Source organism: Coturnix japonica, chromosome 25, assembly GCF_001577835.2.
Source record: "Coturnix japonica isolate 7356 chromosome 25, Coturnix japonica 2.1, whole genome shotgun sequence".
In the NCBI taxonomy this organism is placed as follows: domain Eukaryota; kingdom Metazoa; phylum Chordata; class Aves; order Galliformes; family Phasianidae; genus Coturnix; species Coturnix japonica.
The window spans coordinates 2,407,695-2,433,505 of NC_029540.1; the positions used below are offsets into that span (position 1 = coordinate 2,407,695).

The window sequence follows — 25,811 nt, forward strand, 5'->3', positions numbered from 1 at the left end:
GGAAGAGACCTTTAAAGGCCTCCGTGATGAACGGGGACCCCCACGGCTCCATGGGGAGCTGAGGCCATATACAGCTCCAGAGCTGGCCCCACTGCCCATATATCCCTGCACAGCCTGTGCCGGTGCCTCCCTGCCCCTCTCATAACAGCCCCCTTCCTCCTTCACTGCCCAAATCTCCGTCTTTTAGTCGGAAGCCGCTTCCCCTCGTCCCATCACAGCCCCATTGCAGACCGCTCTCATTTCCCCCCCCAACCCCCGTTGCCTAGGCGACAGCGTCGCTCCGTAGCTCCCACAATGCCCAGCGGCGAACTACATCTCCCATCACCCCCCGCGCCCCGTCGCGCTCTACGGCGTTTAGAACTACGTTTCCCATCAGCCTTCGCGCGTACGGTGGCCGAGAAGGAGCCGCGAGTGTGACGGCGCGGACCGGTGCTGCTCGCCAAGATGGCGGACGAGGAGGGTGAAGGGCCGCCGCGCTCGGCCGCGGCCCCGCAGCGGAACGGCGGCGATGAAGGAGCCCCGGGGGGACCGCGGGTGGTCCGCATCGTGAAATCCGAATCCGGATACGGCTTCAACGTGCGGGGCCAAGTGAGCGAGGGCGGGCAGCTGCGGAGCATCAACGGCGAGCTCTACGCACCGCTGCAGCACGTCAGCGCCGTGCTGGGCGGGGGGGCGGCCGACCGGGCCGGGGTCCGTAAAGGAGACCGCATCCTGGAGGTGTGAGTACGGGGGGGGCCGCCGCCGGGCCTGGGCTGCGGGGGAGGGGAGTGTGTGTGAGGGGGGGTGTGGTGGCTGCATCGGTATTGAGGGGGTTTGGGGATCCGGGGGGAGCTCTGGTGTGGGTTGAGGGGGTCCTGAGCGGGGGTGGGAAATGGGGTCGTGAGGGAAATGGGGGGTTCTGAGGGGTCTGGGGTGGCTGAGGGGATCCTGAGCGGGGCCCCTGGGGCTGAGGGGTGTCTTGAGGGGGTTTGGGGATGACCCTGATGAGGCTGAAGGTGTCCTAAGTGGGCTGCGGGGTTTGGGATGGGCCTTGATGGGTTCTGGGGGGATTCTGAGAGGTTGTGGGGATGTCCTGGGGGGTCTGGGGTGGCACCCTGAGTGGGCTGAGGGGAAGTCATAAGGAGTTTGGGGGTGGTCTCGAGGAGGTTCTGAAGGGTCTGGGGAATTGGAGGGGATGTTCTGAGTGAGCTGCGGGGTATGAGGTGGAACCTGAGAGGAGGAATCATAGAGGGGTTTGAGGGGCCTCAGGGGTTCTGAAGGGCATTAGGGGAATTAATTCCTGAGGGGGTCATACAGAGGTCCTGAGAGGTTTGCGGGGGGTCCTGAGGGGACTGAGCCTCACTGAAGTTTGGGGACGTATAGAAGGGGTTGTGGGGTCTGGGCCATTTCTGAACTGAAGCTGTTGGGGGAGTTATGGGGCTGATTCAGGTACCCCGTGCTTCACAGGGGAGGGTGCTTTGGGTGAGAGTCTTTGAGGGGTTGGAGGGTGGGAGTTCCCCACCAGGATATAGGGCCGGTTGGGGCTCCCCACACCTCATGGGGGATCATTAGGGAGTGCTGTGTGCACCCCGAGGTGGGGTCTGAGCCTGCTGTCCCTTCATAGGGCTCTCTGTGGGGCTGTGCCCCATTCCTTGCACTGGAAGCACTCAGGGGGCTGCCCCTCTCTACCCCCCGTGAGGCTTTTAGGGACAATTCAGGGGGTGCTGCACCAGTGGCAACCCTGAGATCTTTGGGGTGTGTGGATACTGTCTCCATCTCTGCTGTGCTGACGTTTTATGTTCCCTTTCTTTATGGTGTGTGGGGATTCTTCCCTCAAGCAACGTGTTTAGGTGCAGCTTTGGGGTCCGTATGGGCGCCAGGGGGACGGGGTTGAACTGGTGCTGGTTACATCCTGACCCCTTTGTTGTCCCTTGCAGGAATTACAGGGAATGTCTTGCCATAGAAATGCTTCGGTGTGTTGAAACCTTTCTCTTTCCTAAAAAATCTCATCAGTGTTGATTTGGTGGGACCAAAAACGGGCACATCGCCGTGCACCTCTTTGGGTTGGTTCTGCCTGTGCTGAGCAGTCACTGCTGTTCCCTACACCTTTGTACTCGGTGCTGAGTTGGTTAAGCTCAATTACTTATTAATTACAGGGATTTCCCAGCAGCAGGAATGCTTTGCTGCTGGGCTCTGAAGGACAGTGCGGGGCTGGAGGTGGCTGTGCCCTGCGGCAGGCCCTGAGTGCTGCTCTTCCCAGTGACCCAAATCCATCCTGCTTTGATTTTCTGTGCAGCAGAAGCATTTGGAGCTGAATTGTGCACCTGGAGGAGCGACGTGAGAGCAGCTCTTATTGACCCAGGGAAATGGCTGTATGCGTTGTAAGGTGTCAGGCTGGAGCTCTGCCTTGTGGGAGATGCTTAAAACGTGCTGTGTGAAGGAGACACAGAAGTGTAGGGGCTGGAAGGGACCTCTGTAGATCCCCTGAAGTAGCTCCCTGCAGCACAATCACATCCAGGTGGGTTTGAGTATCTCCAGAAAATGAGACCCCACCACCTCTCTGGGCAGCCTGTTCCATCTTGCTAAGGAATGGGATTTCCTCTCCCTGCCCATCTCCAGGGTGAAGCCACTTCCTCATTTCCCCGTGGCTCATCTTGTAGCTCCATCAGGTTGGCTTTCACCTTCTCCCCGTATCAACTGTCACATTCATTAGCTGGGATGCCTCAGTCAGCTCGCCAGCCCTACGCTGCCTGTGTGTTCAGCAGGACGCGGGCATTGATTAAAACCCAGCTCCTGCCAGTCAGTCCAAGTGTGCTCGTGAGTCGAGCAGGAAACAATAAAACAGCCTCCAAAAATAGCTCTGGTTTCCTCTGCGCTGTGCCATACGGGGCTCCAGGCTCTGTGAGCAGCTTGCACAGGGCTATGGGACACAGATCTTGCTCCATGCTCTGCCCAAGGTGTGGTCTGGAGGTTTTCTTTGGGTCCCTGTGCTCTCACAGTCCTTTCTCACCATCCATTCTACACTCCCATACCTAAAGTGCAGCTCTTGCTTTCCAAGGTTGATTTTGCAATGCAGCCATGGCGTGCTCTCTAATCTCCTTAGCTCGTTGTGTGTTTGTGGGTGTTGAGGGCATTGGAGTCAGACAATGAGAGCTCATTTAGTTCTTGATTATCACCCTGAATGACAATCATAACTAATCTCGGCGGGGAGGAGCTCTGCACTGCTGCTAACTCTGTCTGCAGGGAGCTGGCTCAGAACGAGTTGACAAGGATGTGGTTGTTGGTAAAAGGGAGCTCAGTGAGACCCTGGTTCAGGTGCAGTGCCGTCTGTCCTGCAGAACAGGAGAGATGTTTGGTGTTTTGTTAATAGGCTTTCTCCACTTTTTCTCTTAAGTCTTTGGCATGGCATTGCCCAACCAGCTCTTTAACAGGCGACAAGACCACGTGGCTGTGCAGAGCCTGGGGCTGCTGACACTGCCACGGACCAGCTTTGTCCTGAAGGAAATGAAACTCCGTCTTCTTGGCCCAAAGTCGGATGTTGCCTGTCAGTATGAGCCAGAAGAAGCCAGTGCTGCTCTGGGGAGGCACAGAGCTGTCAGCAGGAAGGACAGGGCAGCGTTGTGCTGCTCATGCCAGAAAATCACCTTACGGAGCAGTCAGCAGGCTTACCTGGACCAGAGGCTTTATGGATGTCTGCTTAACCTCACGTGGCTCGGGGAACGTCCTTTCTTTTTCCTCTGGGCTCCCTGGTTCTCAGTGTGGTCCCATCCCTTGCTGTGCACAGAGCTCGAGGGACGTCCAAGGAAAAGACTGCAAATGGATCTCTTTCCTTGAGTGAGATAACAGCGGTGGGTAAATGAAGAGCCCTCGCTTGCTGGCTTTCCCATTAAGCGTGCAATTAAATAAATGAGAGAACCTTTTTATCTGCCCTGGCTTAACACTTCTGCAGTCTATTCCGACAGAATGCTCTGTGTGCTCGTGGGGATGAGTTTAATTACTGAAGCTGGAGAAATTCAGCCCCATATCTGCTGCCTCTGCTCCATCCATAGAGGCAACGTGCCATGCTCAGCATCCCACGCTGCTTTTCTTGTGTGCCTTTCCCCATCGTTCCCTCTCCGTTCTCAACATTCCTGCTTGAACTTCCCTCAAAGAGGGTTTGTTGGGGTCTGCATGAACCAATTCAAATCCTTGCTTTGATTTTGGCCAACGAGGCTGTGCCCAAAACTCCAGCTCAGTGCTGGCCCTGGAGCTCTTGGAGGTCTGTCTGTCCCGATGCTTGGCTGCTCTCAGGGCACCTGAGGTTATTGGTTTTGATTCTTGCTCCTGCTGCAGCTGCTGTGGGAGCTGCCTGCCATTGTATTTGATACAGGTTGGGCCTCTGAAGTGTCTGTAGGATCATTGTAGGATGGTTTGGGTTGAAAGAGACCCAAAGGACCACTGAGTTCCAAAAATGCTTTTCCTTTCTTTCAGCAAGGCTATGTGTTAAGTCAATATTTGTTTTCTTTTAAGTGATATTTAGTTTCGGACCATCTGAAGCATTGCTGTTCTTTGCCTCCTTTCAGAGTGCTTAAGAAGCGTTCATTTGCAAGGCATCGTTGCTCATGTAATTGGAGCAGGTGATTGAATGGCAGCGCTGCAGTTTGCTAGAGCAGAGCCTGTAAATGTGCGTGGGGGCATTAAAGCTGCCTTAAGGTGTCCTGAGAGGCTGCTGTGGAAGTGGTTGTTCTCCCAGGTTCCTGCTTTATTCTGCACAGGAGGAGTGGGAATGGTTGCTGGAACCGTACTCAGCGATTTCTTCTGAGGGTTATTTATGTTTGAAGTAATGCTGAGTGAGATCTGGGTTTTGTAGCCTTAAAAGGAACGCTGGCTTCCATCTAGGAAGAGCATTTGTGTGATAAGAAATGGGGAAAGAACTGCCCTTCCCAGAGCAGGGAGCAGTGCATCGCTGCACCCATGACTGGTGAGAACTGCAGGAGAAGCAGAAGTGCATGGAGCTGCCTGGGGGTGCCCTGAGTTCTGTCCTGGAGCTGAGGGTCAAGAGCTGGAAGAGGCGCTGGGTGGTGGAGGTTGGAAGCCATCATCTCAAGGGAGGTCCTCACTTCAAGGCAGCATCATGCAGGCTTTCCACAGCCCATTTCCTTGTCTTCTCTTGGCAGGCGGTCAGGAAACTAGAAGTCTTCGCAGAAAATGAGTCATTCGGTGCATAAATGGGAGAACTGAGATGCTCTTCTGTGTGGTGCAGGTTCCTTAGTGTTGGTGTTTTGGGAGTTCTGCTACATCCTTGGGATTTAATGTGGGATATCCCAAGAATTGGGGTCATTGGTTTTAAAGTGAAGGAGGGAAGATTTGGGTCAGATGTGAGGATGGAATCCTTTACTCACAGGGCAATGAGGCTGTGGGTGCTCCAGGCCATGGATGGGACCCTCAGCAGCCTGAGTGTGTGGGGAGCAGCCAGCTCATGGTAGGGGTAGGGCTGGGGGTGTGAAGACCCTTCCAACCCAACCATTCTGCAGGTCTATGGTCTGTAGGTCTCTTCCAACCCAACCGTGCTGGGATCCCATTGCTCTCTGAATCACAGAATATCCCAGGTCGGAAGGGACCCAGGAGGATGCAGGCACTGGGCAGCCCTGACGGGTGGGTGGATGTGTTGGTGGCAGCAGTGCATGCCTCAGCTCACAGCACAGTGCCTCGGTCCTGGCTCCATAACAGCTCTGCTGATGGCCCTGTGGAGCACAGTGTGCTCAGGGCTTGGACTTGGTGATGTCTGTGGGTCCCTTCTGCTCCATGAGGTGAGGAGGAAGCTGGGTACTGACGAAGGCTCAATGATCAGCGTCTGGGAGTGGAAGGGGCAGGACCTCCCATTCCTGATTTGCCACATCTGCCTTTGGCTGGAGAGGTGACCTCACAGGGGAAGCTGCTCTCTGAGCTCTGTCCCACTGTGGTTTGCAGTGAGCAGAGTTCTCCTTTTGGCCCTTCCCATGCAGAGCTGAGCTGTGCACTCTGGGCTGTGATGGTGGTTGGACTCAGTGATCCTGTAATGAATCTGTGATCCTGTGGGTGGGCACGATGATGGCGATGGGTCAGTGGTTGGACTTAATGATCTTGGGGGTCTTTTCCAACCTTTCTGACCATGTGCTTTTACCTCAGGCCTGCTCGGCATCCCCCAGAGCTGGACAGGAGGCTGAAGCTGGGCTGAGCACCTGGGCAGGGTGTGGGTGATACCTGCGAGTTGAGTTCTGCTGCCTCCAGATGGAAGCAGGAGCTCAAAGAGAAAAGCAGCTGAGCATCCCAGCAAAAGCATGCGGGGCTGTCGGCATGTTTGTGGCTCCTCTCACCTCACCCACTGCTGCAGCTCTGCACACAGCAGCTCCTTTCCCATCCCCTTTCTCCCCAAGGTTTGTGGAGGATTTCTGCAGGCAGAGTTGCTATGGTGACTCCGTTGCAGAGCTGCCCTTGCCCTGTGTGGGGGCTCGGCTGCTGAAACACCGAGGTGAGCAGGGCTGTCAGCCTCTGCTTACAGGGAGAAGTCCTGCTGTGGGTCACACGGGCAGCAGTGCTGGAGGTCTTTGCAGCCTGACTTTAATTCCACTGAATGGAAGCAATCTCCCATTGCAGTGAGTGAGCAGCACGTGAGCCTCTCTCAGCTGGAACGAACACGAGTGCTGCTTCCTGCAGGGCGCTGTGTGCCAGTGAGGAATGGCACCATCCCACTGCGATGAGAAGGGGATTTTCCCAATTCTGAGCTCTGTCACCTCGTTACTCCACTGGAAGAGCTGAGTGTGGCTCTCGGGTTCTCTTATCACAAAGAATCTGGAGCATCTGCAGCTTCTCCCAGGCTGCTCCAGTAAGTTCCAGGCTTGTTCCCAATGCTGGGGGGTCTCCCATCACCTCTGGGCACCCGGCAGCCCCTCAGGAGTATGACTGGACTCAGGGCAAAGCTCTGCCTGCAGCTGTTTACACAGGGAATGCTTTGGATGCCAGACTCGGAGCAGAGTTTGTGGAGTCCTGCTACAAAGTGTAGCTCTTATCAGGAGGAAAAACAGGCTCATCCTCACGTCTGGAAGGGAACACAGTGGTTCTCTATGGACCACTCTCAAAACAACATCTTCCCAGGGCGTGCTTTGCAGCACAGAGGTGCTCAGGGCCCAGCTCCCACAGTCTGGGTGGAGCAGGGCCGGGCTCAGGGATGTGCTTTTGCTGTGGCAGAACTGCTGGGAGAAAGCAAAGCTGTTGGGCTGAAAAGAACATGGGAGAACACTGGTCTCCTTGCCTGACAGTGCAGCAGATGTGCTTGTCTTGTGGGTGCTGGGTCTGGGGTGGGAACAGCAGCTCCCCAAATGACTTCCCCATGCCCTCTGTGCATGCAAGGCTGTTTTCCCCTTCTTGTTCCTTTCTCTTTCTTGTTCCTCTGGATGCTACAGCTCAGATGTATGGAAATCTTTTTGATGTTTTGGATCTGTAGAGGCTCCAGAGGAGGCTTTTGCCTGAGCAGAATGGTGTGTGTTGGGCAGTCAGTGTTTTCTTCCCCCATTCTTCTGTCACTTCATGTTCATGGGACAAACATCTGTGCAGTTCTGTGTTACGAAACCTGTTTTAGATATTCACATGCATGAACCTTGTTGGCTTCAGAGCTGGTCCTATGTGAGCAATGTGTGATTCAGTGGGGCTGAGTGGCTGCTCCACAGCTGGAGGTGCTCAGGGTGGGCTGGATGTGGCTCTGGCAGCCTGACCCACGCAGGTGTCCCTCCCAGTTGTAGGGGTTAGAACGGGACAGGCTTTAAGGGTCTCTTCCAATCTAAAGCATTCTCTGGCTCTGCAAAGCCCCTAAAGATCTTCTGGCTGTGCTGGAAGCTCCTGAACAAGGTACCATAACAAATAACCCAATAAACTGTCAGTAGGAGAAATGGTTGTAGCTTAAACCCCATGTCGTGAGAGCAGAGCGGTGCAGCTGGGCTCTGCTTGCTTCCTGGCAGAGTTGAGCTGCAGAGCTGCTCCCACCGAAGCAGAACTTGCAGAGTTTTAACATGGGAACTACGTGGGTTGTTTTTGGGCGTTTTTTTTTGTGTGCTTTTCTTGCTTCTCTCTTGCTGGTGTAACCCACTGTAGGAAGGGTGCTGAAGCCATGGAGATGTCAGTTACCTTCTGCTGGTGGGGAGGCAGATCCGTGCTGGATTTCTGGGCTGGCTCTGGGTGTCCTCTTGGCTTTGCTGACGTCTCCCCACTGTCTTACAGGAACGGTGTGAACGTTGAAGGAGCAACACACAAGCAGGTGGTGGACCTGATCCGTGCTGGGGAGAAGGAGCTGATCCTGACGGTGCTGTCAGTGCCTCCCCATGAGGCTGACAACCTCGACCCCAGTGACGACTCCTTGGGGCAGTCCTTCTACGACTACACAGAGAAGCAGGCCGTGCCCATCTCCATCCCCACCTACAAGCACGTGGAGCAGAATGGAGAGAAGTTTGTGGTTGGTACTGGCTGGATGGTGCTTCCCATGAGCTCATGTACTGCTTGTGGACAGCGGGTGGCAGTGGTCCCTTTGTGCCTTTAATATCATTAATTTATTATTGCCTGCTTTTGACGCAGACTTATTTAGCCTGAGTTTGGTTATTCTTTTGCAGTTATTTCTTGTGTGCTGCAAACGTTTTTATTAATACCACTAGTATAGAAGATGAGCCATAGTTTTCTCATGTGAGCTTTTGCTCATGTTTGAACTCCTGTTTTACACCAAGTGTTGAGGTGAGGGGGAGCAGATGTCCTGATGTGCTGCTTCCCATCTGGGGAGTTGCTTTTCTCTTCCATCACCTTTTTGTCTCTGGAGACTATGGGGGAAAATTAATTAAAGAAAGGTGCCCAGCTTGCAAACCTCAGAGCCGTCTTCCTGCCCGCCCTGTGCTTGCTTCTTGCCCTTGCTGGGGGAAACTTTAAACCATAGGGGTTGGAAGAGACCTCTTCATTTGCTTCAGAGCTCAGCTGGGGCTTTGCTGCTGGGAGGGTGAAGGGCTGGTGCTGGGAGACTGTAGGGGAGCAGAGAAACCTCTGTGCTGGAGCTGCTGCTCTCTGCACCTCCTGGCCCTGTCCCAGCATTTCCTCTCTCAAGGTGGTGCTGGAAGCATTGAACCATACTTCTCATTACAGCTCAAACCCTGCTGGCTGTGCTCTGAGCTGCTTCTCTCTGCCCCCCTCAGGTGTACAACGTTTACATGGCCGGTCGGCAGCTCTGCTCCAAGCGGTACCGTGAGTTTGCCATCCTGCACCAGAACCTGAAGCGGGAATTTGCCAATTTCACCTTCCCACGTCTCCCTGGAAAGTGGCCCTTTTCCCTTTCGGAACAGCAGCTGGATGCCCGGCGGCGAGGGCTGGAGGAGTACCTGGAGAAAGGTATGGAGCTGAGAGCAGGAACTGCACGGAATCACAGTCCCAAAACCACAGGGGTCAGAAGGGACCTCTGGAGATCCCCCAGCCCAGCCCTTAAGCAGCTCCCTGCTACACATTGTCCAGGGTCACATCCACGTGGGTTTGAATCTTTCCAGAGAAGGAAACTCCCCCATGCCTCTCTGGGCTCAGTTCCAGGGCTCTTCTACCCCCACATTCAGACAGAACTTTTATGGCTGAAGTGCTGAGCTCCATCACGTTGTGAGCCCCACAGTGGGATGTAGGTCAGGTTCTCCCCACCCCACACAGCTCATTCATCTTCCTGCTCCTGGCTGCAGGAAGGGGCAGGCTGGTCGCATTTGGGTGCAGCACGATGCGCTTCAGCTCCAGATTATTTCCTGAACTTGACCTGAATTCCCAAATAGCTCCATTCCCTCTGGAATAACTATTTATGAAATCCTTACACCGCTTTTAAGTACAGCTGAAACCTCCCGTTGGCCGACTGCCTGCAGCCTGGGCTTTGCCCAGTGGGAATATCTCACGTGATGATCTACCCATCACTGCTGCGCTCTCTGCTTAGTGCCAGCCCACCAGCCCCAGCTCACTTAGAGAAGGCTCTCCCTGCTCTTGGCTGCCTGCATTGTCGCCCTGTCCTTTGGGCAGCTCCTGGAGGGGCAGCTGCCTTTCCCCGGGGTAGGCCCCTGACCTGTGCTCTGTCCTGCAGTGTGCTCCATCCGTGTCATTGGAGAGAGTGACATCATGCAGGAGTTCCTGTCGGAGTCGGATGAGGTAGGCATGAGGGCAGCATGCTGCAGCTTTGCTCTGATAGAGATTGCGCTGGGGAGCAGGGACACTGCCAAAGCCATGTAGAAAGCAACAGCATTAAAACAAGGCTGCCACCTGAGCCCTGCCATGGGCTTCTTGTCCCCTGTTTGATCAGGCCGCTGCTTCTTTCAGAATTCCCCGTTGCAGTCTGAAAAGGGATTGTGGAGGCTTGTTGGGTGTGATGGTGTGCAAATGACCACGTTAATTAGCAATGAAAGACAATCAGTACTTGGTCCATGGAGTTCATGGCTCAGCTCAGCCTGAGCTTGGAGGGGTGACCCCCCCAAAGCCCCTCAGCCGAGGGCCTCACTGATTCCTGTCCTCTTCCTTTCTTCAGAACTACAATGGTGTCTCAGACGTGGAGCTCCGGGTAGCGCTACCAGACATAACAACAGTGACAGTCAGAGTCAAAAAGAACAGCACTACAGACCAGGTGTACCAGGTGGGCTGCTTTATTGCCTTTCTTTTGAACATGAGTGATGAATGTGATCCATGTGTTCCCTGAGGCCCTGGAGGTGCCCACTGGCTCCTCTGCCCCTCCTGAGCATCAGTGTTGTAGCAGGGAGGGTGGGAACTGGCAAGCCCTGACCTCACACTGCGCTGAGACAGCATTTACTTGGCTTGGCTGCAAGGATGGAGCAGGGCTTGAATTAATTGTCCCTGATAACATTTTAAAGCTGGTGGATGGCTGCGAGCACCGTGGCTGTAACACAGTGTGCCTGGCACAGCAGTTGTGTGCATCCAGCACCCATTCTCCTTGGTGTGAGCAGCTCGGGGTAGGCAGTGCTCGGGGGCAGCCCACGCAGAGCTGGCCCAGCCCTCCTGCTCATCCCACCTTCCCTTTGGTTACTCTCCAGGCCGTGGCTGCTAAAGTTGGAATGGACAGCATTACCGCCAACTACTTCGCCTTGTTTGAAGTGATCAATCACTCCTTCGGTAAGTGCCAGGAGCCAGCAGCAGCCAAGGCAGAGCTGGCAGAGCCCGAGGGCACTCCTGCAGCTCTTATCTGTGCTCACAGAACCAAGAGCCCTGGAGGAACCGGGCAGGCACAGTGCTGATAATGGGGAGCCCTCAAAATCTGATGGCTTTTGGTGTTTGTTTGTTTTTTTGCTGCTGTTTGACTTTCCTGTTCCTAGGCAGTTTAAGGAGACACTTTTGTTTAGCTGAGATACATTTTACTTTGGTTCAGAGGGAGGTGGTGGCCAGCATCACTGAAACACAGCTGGAGATCGGACACAAGCAGCATCTCAGTGCAGGGGGGCTGCAGAGGAGATGGGATGTGCTCTGTGCACATGTAGAGCTGGGTCCAGGCTGCAACGGGCTGCAAGCTGCTGCTCATCATCTCATCTGTCCTTCGGTGTCTGATGGGATTTGGGGTTGGAACGTGGGATTTTGACACTTAATACTCTCCTTCCAGGCCAGCTTGTGCTGGGGGCTGCCAGGCCTTGGCAAGCTCTGATCTCCCCCAGCTTCACAGTGGGTTCACTGAACCAGTGTTGTCCCCAGCGTCACAGCTGCACCACTGAGTGGGAGCGATGGGATTGTATTCCCCTGTGCTGGGTTCTGAGCTGAGCCTATTTCTCATTCCCAGCCAGGTACCTTTGTTTCCAGGTGTTAGCAGTGGGACAGGGCTGTGCTGGCACAACATCACACAGGCTCCAACCACAGCTATTAATTCCTCATCCCTGAGCGCTGTGCTCTTCACTCTGAAAAGCAAAAACTCCACTTAACTTACCTTCCTTGCAGCTTCTGGACACTCACTGAGAACATCCCCATTTATTCCTGTCTGTATAGGCTCCATTTAATTTCCCTGGGAGCTGTTAGATCTACCTGCAGTGCAGTGGTGGCCATACCCTTCCTCAATCCATCATGGTGAAGCTCTGAGCACAGGGCTGGCTACGGGCAGTGCTGCGAGGAGTCCCAGTTGCTTCATTTAGGTTAATGCAGAGAAATGGCAGCGTGTGCCCCGTGTGCTCTGCTGGACACCCAGAGATGCCCCTCACTGCTGTTGTGGTGTCATACAGGGTGAAGTGTTGAGGTGACATTCCTGTCTGTGTCCTAGAGGCCATTGCAGGGGACCAGCAGGATCCAGCACCACAGAAGCAGGTGCTGAGTTAAGCTCATCCCTGTGCCCTCTGCTTCTTGCAGTGCGCAAGTTGGCACCCAATGAATTTCCCCACAAACTCTACGTGCAGAACTACACCTCAGCGGTGCCGGGGACGTGCCTGACCATCCGGAAATGGCTCTTCACAACAGAGGAGGAGGCTCTTCTCAATGACAGTGACTTGGTAGCCACCTACTTCTTCCATTTGCTGGGTACCTAAGAGCTCCCTGGATGAGAGCTGCAGCTTTTTGCTAGAGTTAAGCCAACCCAGGTTGCCTATCAGGAAAAATATCTTCCCTGAAGGAATGGTGGTGTGTTGGAACAGCTGCCCAGGGAGCAGGGGGAGGCACGGCCCCTGGAAGGGTTCAAGAACTGCAGAGATGCGGCACTCTGGGACGTGGTTTGTGGGCACAGTGGGGTGGGTTGGGGTTGTACTCGATGATCTTAGGAGTCTCTTCCACCCTTAATGAGTCTATGAACTGCTGGCAGCCAAGAGTCTGGCTCCCACAACTGCTGCAGCCACTGCTCTCCTTGGTTGGATGGCTTTGAGGAGCAGCAGTGCCTGGCCTGGGTGCGTCCTGCTGGCTGGGGCTGTATGGGGGACTCACGCAGCTCTCCATGCTGCCCCTTCCCAGGGTGAGCTGAGGGATCCCGTGTGGGTGGGATATTTTCCCCAGCTCTCTATGAGGTCTATGGGCAGCGGGGGAGCAGATTTTTCCCTGCTCTGAGGAACTACAATGTTTCTGTCATTTCACCTGCCCCCTCCTATGCTGCTGCCCTATAGGATGAAGTGAGCCTGAGAAGAGCCGTGTTCTCCCTTGACTGTAGAAAGCCAGGCTAGGATGACCAGCCCAGAGGTAGATATCTGCCTACTTCAGTAAGATGGGTGCTGCTCTGTCTATCTCCACCACCAGAAATGCTTTCCTGACACTCCAGACTGAGCCAGTACCGGCCCCTGGTAGAAACTGAATGAAAGATAGCTGCTGGCAAGCTGTGTGATTTCCTAGACTGGCTCTTATGTTGACTGGGAACTTTGGGAGCCACCAGGCAGAACTTGGGGTGCATAGGGTTGAAGGAAGGGCTGCTCAGTCTGAAGGGTAACACAGGATTCCATGCCAGTGCTGCCTTCCAGCAGCACGGTGGGCAAAAGCCAGGGGACACCCAAAGGCAAAAGCAGGATGCCAAGCCAGATGTCCAGGTCCATCCTTTTCCTCCAGGGGATGTTATTCCAGTGTCCTCCTGCATGGTGCTCAGGGGCTCTTGATGGCCCTGGGATGTGCTGGTGGGATCTGCAGTCTGACTGCTGGGTTTTTTTTGTTTTTTTTTTTTTTTTTTTTTTAACTTTTTCCTGTTGAAGGCTGTTGATGATGTCAAGAAAGGCTACATCAAAGCAGAGGAGAAATCCTACCAGCTACAGAAGCTGTGTGAGCAGAGGAAGATGGTCATGGTGAGTTGTCCCACCTGTCCTGCTTGTTTCCTCCTTGCAGCACCTTACCCAGCACCACTCCAAGCAGCCACAAAACCTTGTGCTGAAAGGTGACCGTAGCAGTCCTTCCCCTGCAGCCCTCCAGGGGCAGCTGCTGCTCCCCAGTCATCAAGAGGCAAAGCTCTTTTTCTGTCCCCAAAAGCTCCAGAGGTGGCCTCACAAAGAGGAGCAGGCCCCAGCTGCTTGCAGTGCAGCTGCTGTGCTCCTGTGCCTTCATTTCTTTGTAGCCTGGCAGAAGTCCAGGGCTCAGCCCACACTGGGGTCCCACAGCCAGTCCATACACAGCTCTGACATCCCCCAGCGTGGACCTGGGTTACTACAGTGGGAAGAGTAACCCAGAATGCTGATAAGCTCTTAATGATTAACCAACACAAGGATCAGTAAGCAGACACTTCCTGCACTGGATCACCTGTAGCTCCAAAGGGAGATATGGCTCTTGGCCTCCGTGTCCCCCTCTCACATGTTGTGGTTCTGCTCCATGAAAACCTTCCCTTGCAATGAGAAATCACAGTCCTGGAAGTCGTTGGATGGAGCCCAGTTGGGGAGCCCTGGGATGGGGGCACCTTTAGGGAACCCCTTGGATGGGGACACACTTTGGGCAGCCCTGCTGCCCATGGGTTCCCAGCCTTCCTGTGCAGGGCTGCAGGGTTCTGAGGGGGCCGTATCCCCATCCCAAGATGTAACCTGGCCAACATGCCCCTTTTCTCTCCTCAGTATTTAAACATGTTGCGGACGTGTGAGGGTTACAACGAGATCATCTTCCCTCATTGCTCCTGTGACTCTCGGCGGAAGGGACACGTGATCACGGCCATCAGCATTAAGCACTTTAAACTCCACGCCTGCACCGAGGAGGGACAGCTGGAGGTGAGAGCACAGCTCCGGACTCAGCCCCATAGCTCTGTAAGAAGCCCCAGAGCTCAGGGCTGTGATCCCTGACCTTCTGCTTGTGGCTTCACTTTGCCACCCAATGTGTCTCGAACCCCCTCTGCTCCCCAGGGGCTCACCTGGGTTTTGTCTCCCCTTAGAACCAGGTAATAGCATTTGAATGGGATGAAATGCAGCGGTGGGACACAGATGAAGAGGGAATGGCCTTTTGTTTTGAATACGCTCGAGGAGAGAAGAAACCTCGATGGGTTAAAATCTTCACCCCCTACGTAAGTAGCCCCATTCCTACAGGTCTGAGAAGCCAAAGCTGCTCCGTGTCCGGGTGAAGTGGTGTCACTCCCATCCATCCTGGGAGCAGTGACCTTCAACACCTTTGGCAGAGACACAGACATTCTGTGGTTCTTAAGGTCCCTCTCAACCCAGCCACTCTGTGATCCCACTGTTGTGTGATTTTTGAGGTCCCTTCTGCCCCAGGTGTGCTGTGATTCTGTAGCTGTATCACCTGTAGGGTCCCTTCCAACCCAACCACTGTGATCCCATGGTTCTGTGCTATTCCATGTCCCTTCCACCCCAGCCATCCCATGACTCCAAGTCTGTCTGGGAGCTGCAGAACCCCCAGCGCTGCGGTGGGAATGCAGCCACCAGGAGGAGCCAGCAGCACTGGCCAGGCGTTGGGTGCTGCGTGATCTGAGCTGCGCCCGCTTTCTCTTTGCAGTTCAACTACATGCATGAGTGCTTCGAGCGGGTCTTCTGTGAGCTGAAGTGGAGGAAAGAGGTAAGAAGCCGCAACTGCAGGGAATCTCCTTCACCTCCCATGGCAGCGTTTTGCTGGCAATTGCTCCTGCCTGCCCCCAATCAAGAAGGGTTGAACAGGGAGCAGCGGGTGTTTGAGCGGGGAGCTGGCTCTGCTGGGAGCACAGTGCTGTGTTTGCAGAGCTGCAGGGTGCTGTGTGTCACGGTCCAATGAGGAGCTCCCGGGGTTGGTGGGCTCTGCTGTCGCCTGCAGGTGGCAAAATCTTCTGTCCTGTGGCTGCTGAGCTATTCAGAAGGGGCTCTCTTCTATTCAGAGCCATGCTGTCAGTGTGGGTCCATCCTCTGCCCCCTGTGCTGTGGCTGCTGGTGCCATACAGCTCTCTTGTTCTCTCATCCCCTCTGCCTTGGGCTCTCTGTGCTGTGGAGTTAGGAGCTCCAGGGCTTGGATGTGAGGTGCTGCAGTGGGGACTAAAGGTCCCCATTGGGTGACATCCCTGTCCTCATAGGAACTATGAGCTCTGGGCTCTGTGACCCCACTGGGTGACATTGCTGTCATGCTGCAGATGACACTGTGCTCAGCACCACCCTCTGTGTGGCTCAGGGCTGCATCCTGGCAGCGGTCCGGGGCCAAAGCTCTGGGGCCAGAGGTGGGATGGAGACATAGAGCTGGTGGTGCTGATGTTGCGGCTGTGCTGGAGGTGGTGCTCCTGTGCTGGAGCTGGAGCTGCATTTCTGGTGCTGGTTGCTAGAGGTGGAGCTGGAAGTGGTGCTTAGTGCTGCTGGTTGTGCTGGGCTGGAAGTTTCAGTGGTGCTGGAGCTGCTTTGCTGTGCAGAAGTGACGCTCTCGCCCCTCCCGCTGCTCCCATCCGCCTCTCACTCCCCTCACACCCCCTCGGGCTCCATTTTTTATTTATCCCCTTCCCATCTTTTTCCCTTGTCAAGGTGGAGGAGGAGGCAACAGACAAGGATAACCAGAACTGCAGCACAGACACGGTGTGCAGCAAGGTAACCGCGCTGCAGCACCCGCCAGGAGCTCTGCGCCTTCTGCTGCTCCCCCAGCTCCGCTCCTGTTGCACACGCAGCTCTGCTCCATTCCTCTGCCATGGCTGCAGGCTGTGCTGCTGCGCACAGTGGAGTGTGGCCGTGCCTGGCTGTGTGTGACTGTAGCTGGCTGTATCTGTGCCTGCACTGAGCTGCACTCGGCTGTGCTCACTGAGGTGGAACACCCCCAAGAGCCCTTTTGATGGTGTCACTGCTGCAGAAGGAGCCCCCGGCCCCACACACCGCTTCCTCTGCCCCACAGATGCTGAGCTGTAGATAACAGCAGGGCAACCCCCAGTGCTGTGGGGTGGAGGCTGCGTGTGCTGAGCATCCCCTGGCTGGGCCCTAAGCATATCACAGCTCTATGGGACAACTTGCAGCTCCCCCCCAGCCTTGGTTGATGCATCCCCCCCAGCCCCACACGAGTGGAGCAGGGAATGGTTCTGCATCCTGTGAAATAAAGGCTGCGGATGAAGTGCCCAAAATGCAGCATCGAGCTCTTGAGGTCGGGTTTGTGGATGGGTTTGCTCCTGGCTGCACTGTGGGGCATTTGGTGCTGTAGGGAGATGGGCAGAGCCGTCCTGGAGCTGAATCATCCCCGGTTGGGCCAAAATTCCAGCAGTGGGCAGGTCTGGAGCAAACACGAGGAGCTGCAGCAGCCTCAAAGCCTGGGCAGAGATGGGGGCGGCGGTAACGATGTGGGGTGCATTGCTGGGTCTGCACCGTATGGGGCACCACGTCTCAGGGTCCTCACCCTATGGGGCACATCATGGCCCCCCAGCCCATGGGGTGCAGTGCAGTGCCACCCTTTGATGCTCCTCTCTCTTCTCTTGCAGAACATCTTCCAGACGGTGCGGTCACAGCAGAGGGATGCGGCCACTTAACCACGGCACAGCAGAACGTAACCCCCCTTCCCTGCCCCCCCTCCAACCCCAGCCCCCAAATTAACACTTAAAAATTCTGTTATTGTATTAAAGCCCTTAAACTAAATATTATTAATAATAACACCATTTGTCAAACGTCATCTTTGTGGGACTGAGGAAGGCTCGGCCCCATCCCGTCCCCTCAGCCCCGCATCCACGGATGGCTCTGATCCCATCTTTTTTTACAGCTGGAAATCGAATTCATCCATTTGCACTGTTTGGATGTATGTATGTATGTATGTATGTGTACAAAAAAATAATGACAAAAAAGAACCATGGCAAAGTGATGTGTACAGCCCCAGGTTACATGGCGCTACTGCAGCGGCTGTGCTGTTTTTAAGGGGGGTTTTTTGCACACACATCCCTCCTCCTGCACCATTCTGGTTTTAAATACTGGAGTTTTTAGAGAGGAAAGGAAAATAAGAGGAGGGGTGAAAAATGGGGGTAAAAAAAAAAAAAAAAAGAGATGGTTTTAAAAAGGGGTGGGGGGAAGAAAGTAAGGAAAAATAGAAGGAGAAAAAGAAGAAATAAAGGATGGGCCCTCCAAGGTTGACACACTCGGTGCTGTTCCATCCGTGGAGGCGAAGCGTGACCCCAAAGGGCCAATAGGGTAAAAGGGGGCAGCTGGGGACCAAAGGGCCATCATTGGTGGGACATAGGGGTGGGAATGGGGGTTATGGGGTGGGAAGCTCATGCTGCTGTTGGAGCACAGCTGGGCCCTCAGAGCTGCCCTATGTGCCCCCCTGCATCCCCTCTGCCCCTTCCCAGGCTCAGAACCCCTTTTCTCCCCCCACAACCAGCAGCTCGGTGGCATTCCCGTCTGCCTCGCTGTGATTTGGGTATTTTTTGGGGGGGTCGTTTTTGTTGTTGGTTCTTTTGCCTTTTTTTTTTTCCCTTCAGAAAACCGAAAGCTCGGCGCTCTGTAAAGTAGGTCAGGAAACGCCGTGGGGCCCCAGGGCCGTCTGACAGCTCCAGCAGCGCCGCGAAGGGCGACCCAAGCACAAAAACCCTACACAAAAAAACACTACAAAAAAAAAAAAACAAACCCACAACCCCCCCCCCCCCCCCAACCACCCCATAAAAAGAACCTGCCATCAGCCAGGATTTATTATGATTTTTTTTTTTTTTTTTTTGGTAATTTTTATTTTAGACAGAAAAATAAAATAAGAGAAAAAAGAGAAAAATCAAAAATTTAAATTATCCAAAGGAATCGCAATAAATAGCAAATAAATTAAGCGCCGGTGTCGCCACCATAGACGTCGACTCCTGGGGTCGCCCCCTCCCCTCCCACCCCCCCCACCCGTCCCACCCCACAACGACTCAGCGGGTCCCAAACCCCCAATAAGGGGAGGGGGAGCAGCGGCCCCGCGGTGCCGCCAACGGGATTATCTACAGGGGGGGCCCTGCGGTGCTGCTGGGCCGGGTGGGGCTATGGGGCTGCAGGGCTCCAGGTCTGTGGGGCACGGAGGGGTGGGGGGTGGTTGGGGGTTGGGGGATGTGGGGTCGGGTGCGCCCCGAGGTCCGTGTGTCCCAATGGTGGTGGATCCCCATCTCAGTACAGCCCAGTTTTGGTGCATCCCGATTGCAGCGCATCCCAATCTCGGTGCATCCCAATGTTGATCCATCCTCCCAGTTGCTGCACATCCCAATGCAGCCCTGATTGCAGAGCATCCCAATCCTGCTGCAGCTCGGGTTTGGTAGGTCTCAATCTCAGTGCATCCCAGTGTTGGTACCTCCCGGTCTCGGTGCATTTTGATCTCAGTACATCTCAGTGTTGGTTACATCCTGATCTTGGCACATCTCTGTCTCAACGCAGCCCAACATCAGTAAATCCCAATCTCACTGCATCCCGATCTCTCCGTACCCCAGATGCGATGCATCCAATCTTGCAGCATCTCGATCCCACTGCATCCCAAATTCGGTGCATCCTGATTTTGGCGCATCCCAATAGCACGAAATCCTGGTTTCACTGCATCCCAAACTTGCAGAATCTCAGTTTCATTGCATCCCCATTTTGCAGCATCCCAATCTTGGTGCATCCCGGTTTCACCGCATCCCAAATTCAGTGCATTCCAATTTTGGTGCATCCCAATCTTGGAGCGTCCTGATCCCAGTTCATCCCAATCCCGGTGCATCCCACGTGCAGCCATTCCATGTCCATACAGCGGTGGTTATGCTGGGAGGTGCAGCCCCCGGAACCCATAGAATAGGGGAAACTGAGGCAGGTGGGGGCCGGGCAGAGCGGAGTGGCAGTGTATGTGTGGAGAGGGTCCCGCTTGCCCTGGCGCAGCCGCCCATGGGGTGGTACTTGGGGGGACAAGGGGAGGTGGCCATGTCCCCCCCGCCCTCCACCCCTCCCCCACAACGTGGGGTGCCTCCCATGTCCCCAGCTTGGGGCTGGGTTTGGTCCTGTTTGGTGAGAAAGAAACCCCAAGCGGGGACCTGGGGGGCAATGGAGTCCCCCTACCCTAAATAGGGCAGTGGGTGTTGGGGGGGAGTGCTGGGCCCCCCTCCTCAGCCCATGGACTGGGATGGACTGGGAGGGGGGATCCATCTGGTCCTGCCGGGGGGGGTCCATCCTTCCTGAGCGTATGGGGGTCTGTGTTCCCCCTCCGGCAGGACCGACCTCCCCACCCCAGGGGGGCTGCTCCGCCATCAGGGTCACCCATGGGTGCTGCGCTGCACTTCCAGACCTGGGGAAGGGGGAGAGCACGAAGAGCATTAAAAGAGGGGCTGGGGGGGACCTGAAATGGGTGGGGGGCTGTTATGGGTCTGAGGGGCTGCTAGGGGGGTCCAGAGGGGCTCACCAGGCTCAGTAGGGCCGGTTGGCGTCTTTGGGCCTCTTGAGCTGCACTTTGAGGCGCTTCATGCCGATCTGGAACCCGTTCATGGCGTGGATGGCCGCCTGCGCACTGGCTGGGTTGTCAAAGCTGACAAAGCCTGGGAACAGCGGGGACATGGGGACAGTGGGGACACAAGGATGGTGGTGACAATGGGAGTGTGGGGGCAGCAGAGACACGGGGACAGCGAGGACACAGTCATGGTGGTGCAGATGTTGTGGCCCTGCCGTTGGCCCACGATATTCCCAGCCACCACAACTTCGTGCTCCTGGCCATGGTGGCTCCAGCTGTGGTGTCCCCATGGAGTGTTGATGTCCTGACCACGATGTCCCCATGTTTCCGGCCATGGTGACCCCATCTGTGAAGTCCCTGTGCCCTGGACATCGCATCCCCATATTCCCAGTCATGGTGTCCCCATCTATGATATCCCAATGCTATGACAATGGTGTTCCCATGTCTCCATCCTTGGTGACCCCACCTGTGATGTCCCTTTGTCCCCATATACGACGTCCCAAAGCTCTCACCATGATGTCCCCCTACTCTGACCACAGTGTCTCCACACTCTGACCATGGTGTCCCCCTCCCCCTGCCATGACGCCCCCTGTCCCTACCAAAGCACTTGCTCTGGTTGGTGGCGCGATCCACGAACACTTTGGCAGAGATGACGTTGCCGAAGGGCAGGAACATCTGCATGAGCTCAGTGTCCCCAAACTCCTGGGGCAGGTGGTAGATGAAGAGGTTACAGCCCTCGGGGCCTGCGGAGGGAGCGGCGTCACAGCGGGCACAGGACCTGGGCACCCCAAAAAACCCCAAACCCCAACCCAATCCCATGCACCCATCCATGGGGCACCCACAGACTCCAATGGATGACCCTAAAACCATCGCTCTGTGTCTCCCCTGTGGCTATGGGTCCCCCCAAGCACAGCTCCACTGGGTGAGTGAAAGGGTCCTGGGGGGGGGGGAGGTTCCCAGAGGAGTCATAGGGGAGTCCTGGGGACTTGGAGAGGGTCCCAGGATTGTGGGATCCTTAGGAAGGTTCTTGGGTGTCCCAATGTCTCAGAGGGTCCTGAGGGGTTTCAGGAGGTTTTTAGGGAGTTTTGAGGGGTGTCTCAGGGTCCCAGAAGGGCTTGGGGGATCCCTCACCTTCACGCTGCTGCTGTTGGGGAGGGGGTGGGGGGGCCAGCAGAGGCCCTGGTGGAGCGAAGGCTGGGCTTACCAGCCCATAGGCGGCAGGGTAGGCAGCTGTGGGGGAAATCGGGTCAGCCCAGTACAGCCCAGTGCTTCCCAATATATTCCAGTGCCCTCTAGTACCACCAGAGTCCCGCCAGTGCTCCCAGTGCCCTCCAATGCTCCCAGTGCCCATCAGTGCTTCCAGTGCCTCCACTCTTCCCCCAGTGCCAGCCCAGTCCCCTCCAGATGTGCCCTTCTAAACCATGCAGCTCTCCCCAGTATCCTCCCAGTGCCCCCCACCACCCTCCCAGTGTCCCTCCTGATGTCATGCAATGCCTTCACAGCACCCTCCAGTGCTCCCAATGCTTCCCAGCGCCCCTTAGAGCCATAAAATGCCTTCCCAATGTCAACCATTGCTCTCCCACTGGCTCCCAGTAACCTCCAGTATCCCCCAGTACCCTCCCAGTGCCATGCAATGCCATCCCAGTGCCTCCCAGTGCACCCACCCGTGTAGTGCTGCATGCCAGCATATGCCTGCTGCAGGGGGTCCGCAGGGGCAGCAGGGCTCTGGGCTGGGGGGAGAGAAAGGGGAGCCGTTAGGGGAAGTGGGGGGCAGCAAGGGGGTGGCTGGGGGGCGGCAAGCACCTGGGAACGGGGGGACCCCTCCGGCATAGACGGCCTCGGGGGCGGGCGGCCCTGCGGGCTGTGCGGGCACCGGGCTGTACCCATTGACACTCAATGGGGCTGCGATGGCAGGGACCGGCGTGGCAGCCATGGCGGGCGGCGTGCTGGTTCCTGGGGGGCAGAAGGGTCACCACCCTGACAGTGGCACCGCGCTGTCCCCAGCTGGTGGGGGATCCCCATCTGGTGGCCACCATATGGACATCCCACATGGATGCATCTTTGGTGTCCCCATCCAACCTGGGCCCAACCCTGGCTTCCCCATTTCCAGCATCCCCCAACCCCGACGTCCCCAACCCCTCGTGTCCTACATCCCCCCACCCCGGATGACCCCCAACCCCTGATGTCCCCACGTCCCCAGTGCCACCTACCTGAGGATGGGGGCAGAGGGGTGGCAATGAGCCCGTTGGGGTTGACCGTGCCCATATGCTGCATCTGGACGGCCATGGTGGTCATGGGGCTGAGGTAGGCCGAGTGGGCGGCCACCAGGGCCGCCTGCTGCTGCATCAGCTGTGGGGACAGAGCTGGCACCGCGCGCGGCCATGGGGTTCCCCTCCCAAGTGATGTCCCCGTGGGACCCCCACGGCCCAGTGGGTGGCACCCAGTTGGTTGACAATGCCCAAATGGGGAACCCAGTGTCTCCTCGCGACACCCCGTGTCCCATCTCAGACCACACAGGGCCATATTTCCCCCCTTCACCCGGTGACCCCATTCTGGATTATGGGATCCACCATCGTTGTGTTCCACCATTTCCTCAGTGCAGCCATCTCAGAATGCAGGGACCCACCAGCCCACCCCATGGGGGTCCACCAGCTCACCCCATGTCCCATCCCAGCCCACCAGGACCACCCCCTACCGACATACCTCACCCCAATGCCCCCATCCCACCATCATGTAGGGCAGCCATCCCACAATACAACACCCTCACCCCACACCCAAGGATCTAACGTTCCCATGACCCCCATGTCCCCCTACCGCCTGTGTGTAGGCGCTGTAGGCCCCAAACTGGAGTGCTATGGGGCTGAACATGCCCAGCTGGCCTGCCATCTGCTGCATCCGCCGCAGGGTCCGCTCCTTGTCCGTGTCTGCAAACTTCACCACCAGGCTGGATGAGGCGCCCTGTGGGGACACGGCCGTCACCCCACGGGGACAGTGGTGGGGCTGGTGGTGAATGGGGAGGGCAGTGGGGCGGTGGGGGCTAGCAGTGGGTCGGTGGTCCTCACTGGCAGAGTGCGGCTCCCATGGAGGGCAGCGATGGCAGCCTGGGCCTCTGCGTGGCTCTGGAACTTGACGAAGGCACAGCCTGGGGACAGCGGGGTCAGCGGGGACAGAGCCCAGACCCTCCCAGCCCAATACACCCCGACTGCTCCCATCCTTGTCTCCATTCCCATCCCCACCCCCATCCAATTCCCAACTCCACTCTCATTGTCCCTAACCCATCCCCACCCCCATCATCATCCCCATCCCATCCCATCCCATCCCCATCCCCATCCCCATCCCCATCCCCATCCCCATCCCCATCCCCATCCTCTCCACCCCATCTCCATCCCCACCCCCATCATCCCCACCCCATCCCTACCCATTTTCCACCCCATCTCTACCCATTTCCCATCCCCATTCCCATCCCATCCCCTTCCCTATAATCTCCATCCCATCCCATCCTCACCCCTATCTCCTATCCGCGCATCCCCCTCCCCATCCATCCCATTCCATTCCGATCCCATCCCCATCCCAAATCCCCATGTCCCCATCCATCCCATCCCATCCCATCCCATCCATCACCATCCCCATCCCCATCCCATCTCCTCCATCCCATTCCATCCCCATCCCATCCCATGCCCCATCACCCATCCATTCCTCCCACTGGCAGTTCTCATTCCCTATTCCCATCCTCCCCATCCCATCTCCATCGCCCATACCAAACCCCAACCCCATCCTAATCTCCCCCCATCCCATCCCACCATCCCATTTCATTCCCATCCCATCTCCCATCTCCATCCCATTCCATCTCCCATCCAAATCCCAATCCCATCCCATCCCATCAGCCATCTCCATCCCATCCCATATCCTCCCCATCCCATCCCATCCCCACCCATCCCATTGGCATTCTCATTCCATTCCCATCCCACTCACCCATCGCGACTCCATCCCATCCCATCCCCTATCTCCCATCCCAACCCCACCCACCCATCACATTCTCATTCCCAGCCATCCCATCTCCATCCCGCATCCATCTCCTGCCCACCTCGCCACCCCCATCCCATCTCCACCCATCCCATCCCCATCCCCACCCTGTCCTGTCCCCATCCCCATCCCCACACAGTGACACCTTTGCTGGTGCCGTCGGGGCCGCGCAGCACCGTGCACTCATCGATGGTCCCGAAGGGCTCAAACATCTTCCTCACGTCCTCGTCCGCCTGCTGCTTGCTGAGCATCCCCACAAACAGCTTGCGATCCTCTGCGGGACAGCGCGGTGACACCGGGACACTGAGATGGAAACCCCCTCACCCAGCCAGGATGGGGACACGGGATGGGGACATGGGGACACCCAGTACCCGACCGGGATGGTGTTGGGGCCATGGGGATGGGGACAAGTGCCCCCCTCTCCAGGGGACACCAAGAGGCTGAGACCCCTGGGATGGGGTTGTGGCAGGAGGGAACACCTCTCGTGGGGCTGCTGGTTGGGGACATGGGGACAGTGCTGTGCTGGAGCCTCCCCAGGGACTTGGTGACACCCATGGGATGGGGACATGGGAGGAGGACAGGGTTGGGGCCCCCCACCATGGGACAGGGGCAGAAGAGGAGGAGGGGACATGGGGACGTGTGTGGGGGACATGAGGACATGGGGATGGGCAGCCCCAATGGGGAGGTGGGGACCCCCTGGGTGGGAACCCAAGGGGGGGGTGGGGGGGGGCAGGGGTTGACGCCAGCCCTGTGAGGGATGTGGGGTGGCCTTTGGGGGGTCCCATTTGGGGACATGGGGGCGGTACCTCCTCGGCTCTCGCTGTCCGCCGGCTTCACCTGGATGGGGCGGTTCATCTGGGGGGGGCACAGCGAGCGATGGGGACACAGCCCCCCCCCCAGAGCTCCCCGGGTACCCCGAAGATGCTCTGTGTTACCATGGCAACACTGCCCTGCATCCCATTACCAGGCAACGGGCACCATGGCAACGACCACCTCCCCACCACACACACACACACACACACACACCATTAACAGTGGGGAGGGGGGGGTTGGGGGGGGGGGAGGTTGACCCCACCCCCTGAGAGCAACGTGGGGGGGGCGCAGGGAGCAGATGCCCAGTAACCATGGCAACGGGAGGACGTGCTCCATGGCAACCGCCCACTCATCCCCAATTTCCCCATCCCGTTGCCTGGCAACGGCGCTGACATCAGCAGCGCTGCAATAAACAATGTCAATGGACAAGGCCGGAGGGGGGGAGGGGGGTGGGACGCGGGGGGGGGGGCCCGAACCCCTACGACTGAAGGAGGTGGGGGAGGGGCGGGGGGGCTGTCCCATCTCACCCCCCACCCCCCCCATGTTCCTCCCACGCTAAAGCGATAGGTGGGCCCCCCCCAACCTCCCCGACACTCCCCACATAAAGGCCCAGATGGTGCCCCCCCCCCCCCCGCTTTAATAGCCGCCTTAATCCGTGGATTAAATCTCTGGGAATGGGAACTGGAGAACGGAGGGAGGTGGACCTCTAATAGGGGCTCCCAGCACCGCTAAGGAATCCCCCCCCCCATTACTAA

The 25,811-nt window shown here is 56.8% G+C and overlaps 2 protein-coding genes across 3 annotated transcripts in view; one reads left to right on the top strand and one right to left on the bottom strand.

Moving 5' to 3' along the window:
• Positions 1 to 397: 397 nt before the first annotated feature.
• On the top strand, positions 398 to 17,773 carry SNX27 (sorting nexin 27). Of its 2 annotated transcripts, XM_015884694.1 has the most exons (13): positions 398 to 719; positions 8,212 to 8,443; positions 9,165 to 9,357; positions 10,076 to 10,140; positions 10,514 to 10,618; positions 11,034 to 11,112; positions 12,325 to 12,485; positions 13,635 to 13,727; positions 14,481 to 14,630; positions 14,792 to 14,920; positions 15,367 to 15,426; positions 16,347 to 16,409; positions 17,282 to 17,773. In XM_015884694.1, exons 1-13 carry the CDS (start codon positions 445 to 447, stop codon positions 17,327 to 17,329), a joined length of 1,653 nt encoding a protein of 550 aa, XP_015740180.1. In that variant the 5' UTR covers positions 398 to 444; the 3' UTR covers positions 17,330 to 17,773. The 2 variants fall into 2 exon arrangements, with proteins under 2 accessions (XP_015740180.1, XP_015740181.1); XM_015884695.1 differs by lacking the exon at positions 16,347 to 16,409 and having other exon boundaries at positions 399 to 719.
• An 895-nt stretch (positions 17,774 to 18,668) lies between these two features.
• The window catches only part of CELF3 (CUGBP Elav-like family member 3), a 10,913-nt gene continuing 3,770 nt past the window's right edge, over positions 18,669 to 25,811 (bottom strand). Inside the window, exons 3-13 of the mRNA XM_015884696.2 lie at positions 25,050 to 25,098; positions 24,389 to 24,517; positions 23,283 to 23,362; positions 23,035 to 23,178; positions 22,431 to 22,569; positions 22,024 to 22,173; positions 21,885 to 21,950; positions 21,352 to 21,450; positions 20,820 to 20,963; positions 20,176 to 20,308; positions 18,669 to 20,061 (exon numbers count right to left, since the gene is read on the bottom strand). Coding sequence (XP_015740182.1) covers positions 20,181 to 20,308; positions 20,820 to 20,963; positions 21,352 to 21,450; positions 21,885 to 21,950; positions 22,024 to 22,173; positions 22,431 to 22,569; positions 23,035 to 23,178; positions 23,283 to 23,362; positions 24,389 to 24,517; positions 25,050 to 25,098 — 1,128 coding nt within the window. The 3' untranslated portion in view covers positions 18,669 to 20,061; positions 20,176 to 20,180. The remainder of the gene's footprint in view (positions 20,062 to 20,175; positions 20,309 to 20,819; positions 20,964 to 21,351; positions 21,451 to 21,884; positions 21,951 to 22,023; positions 22,174 to 22,430; positions 22,570 to 23,034; positions 23,179 to 23,282; positions 23,363 to 24,388; positions 24,518 to 25,049; positions 25,099 to 25,811) is intronic.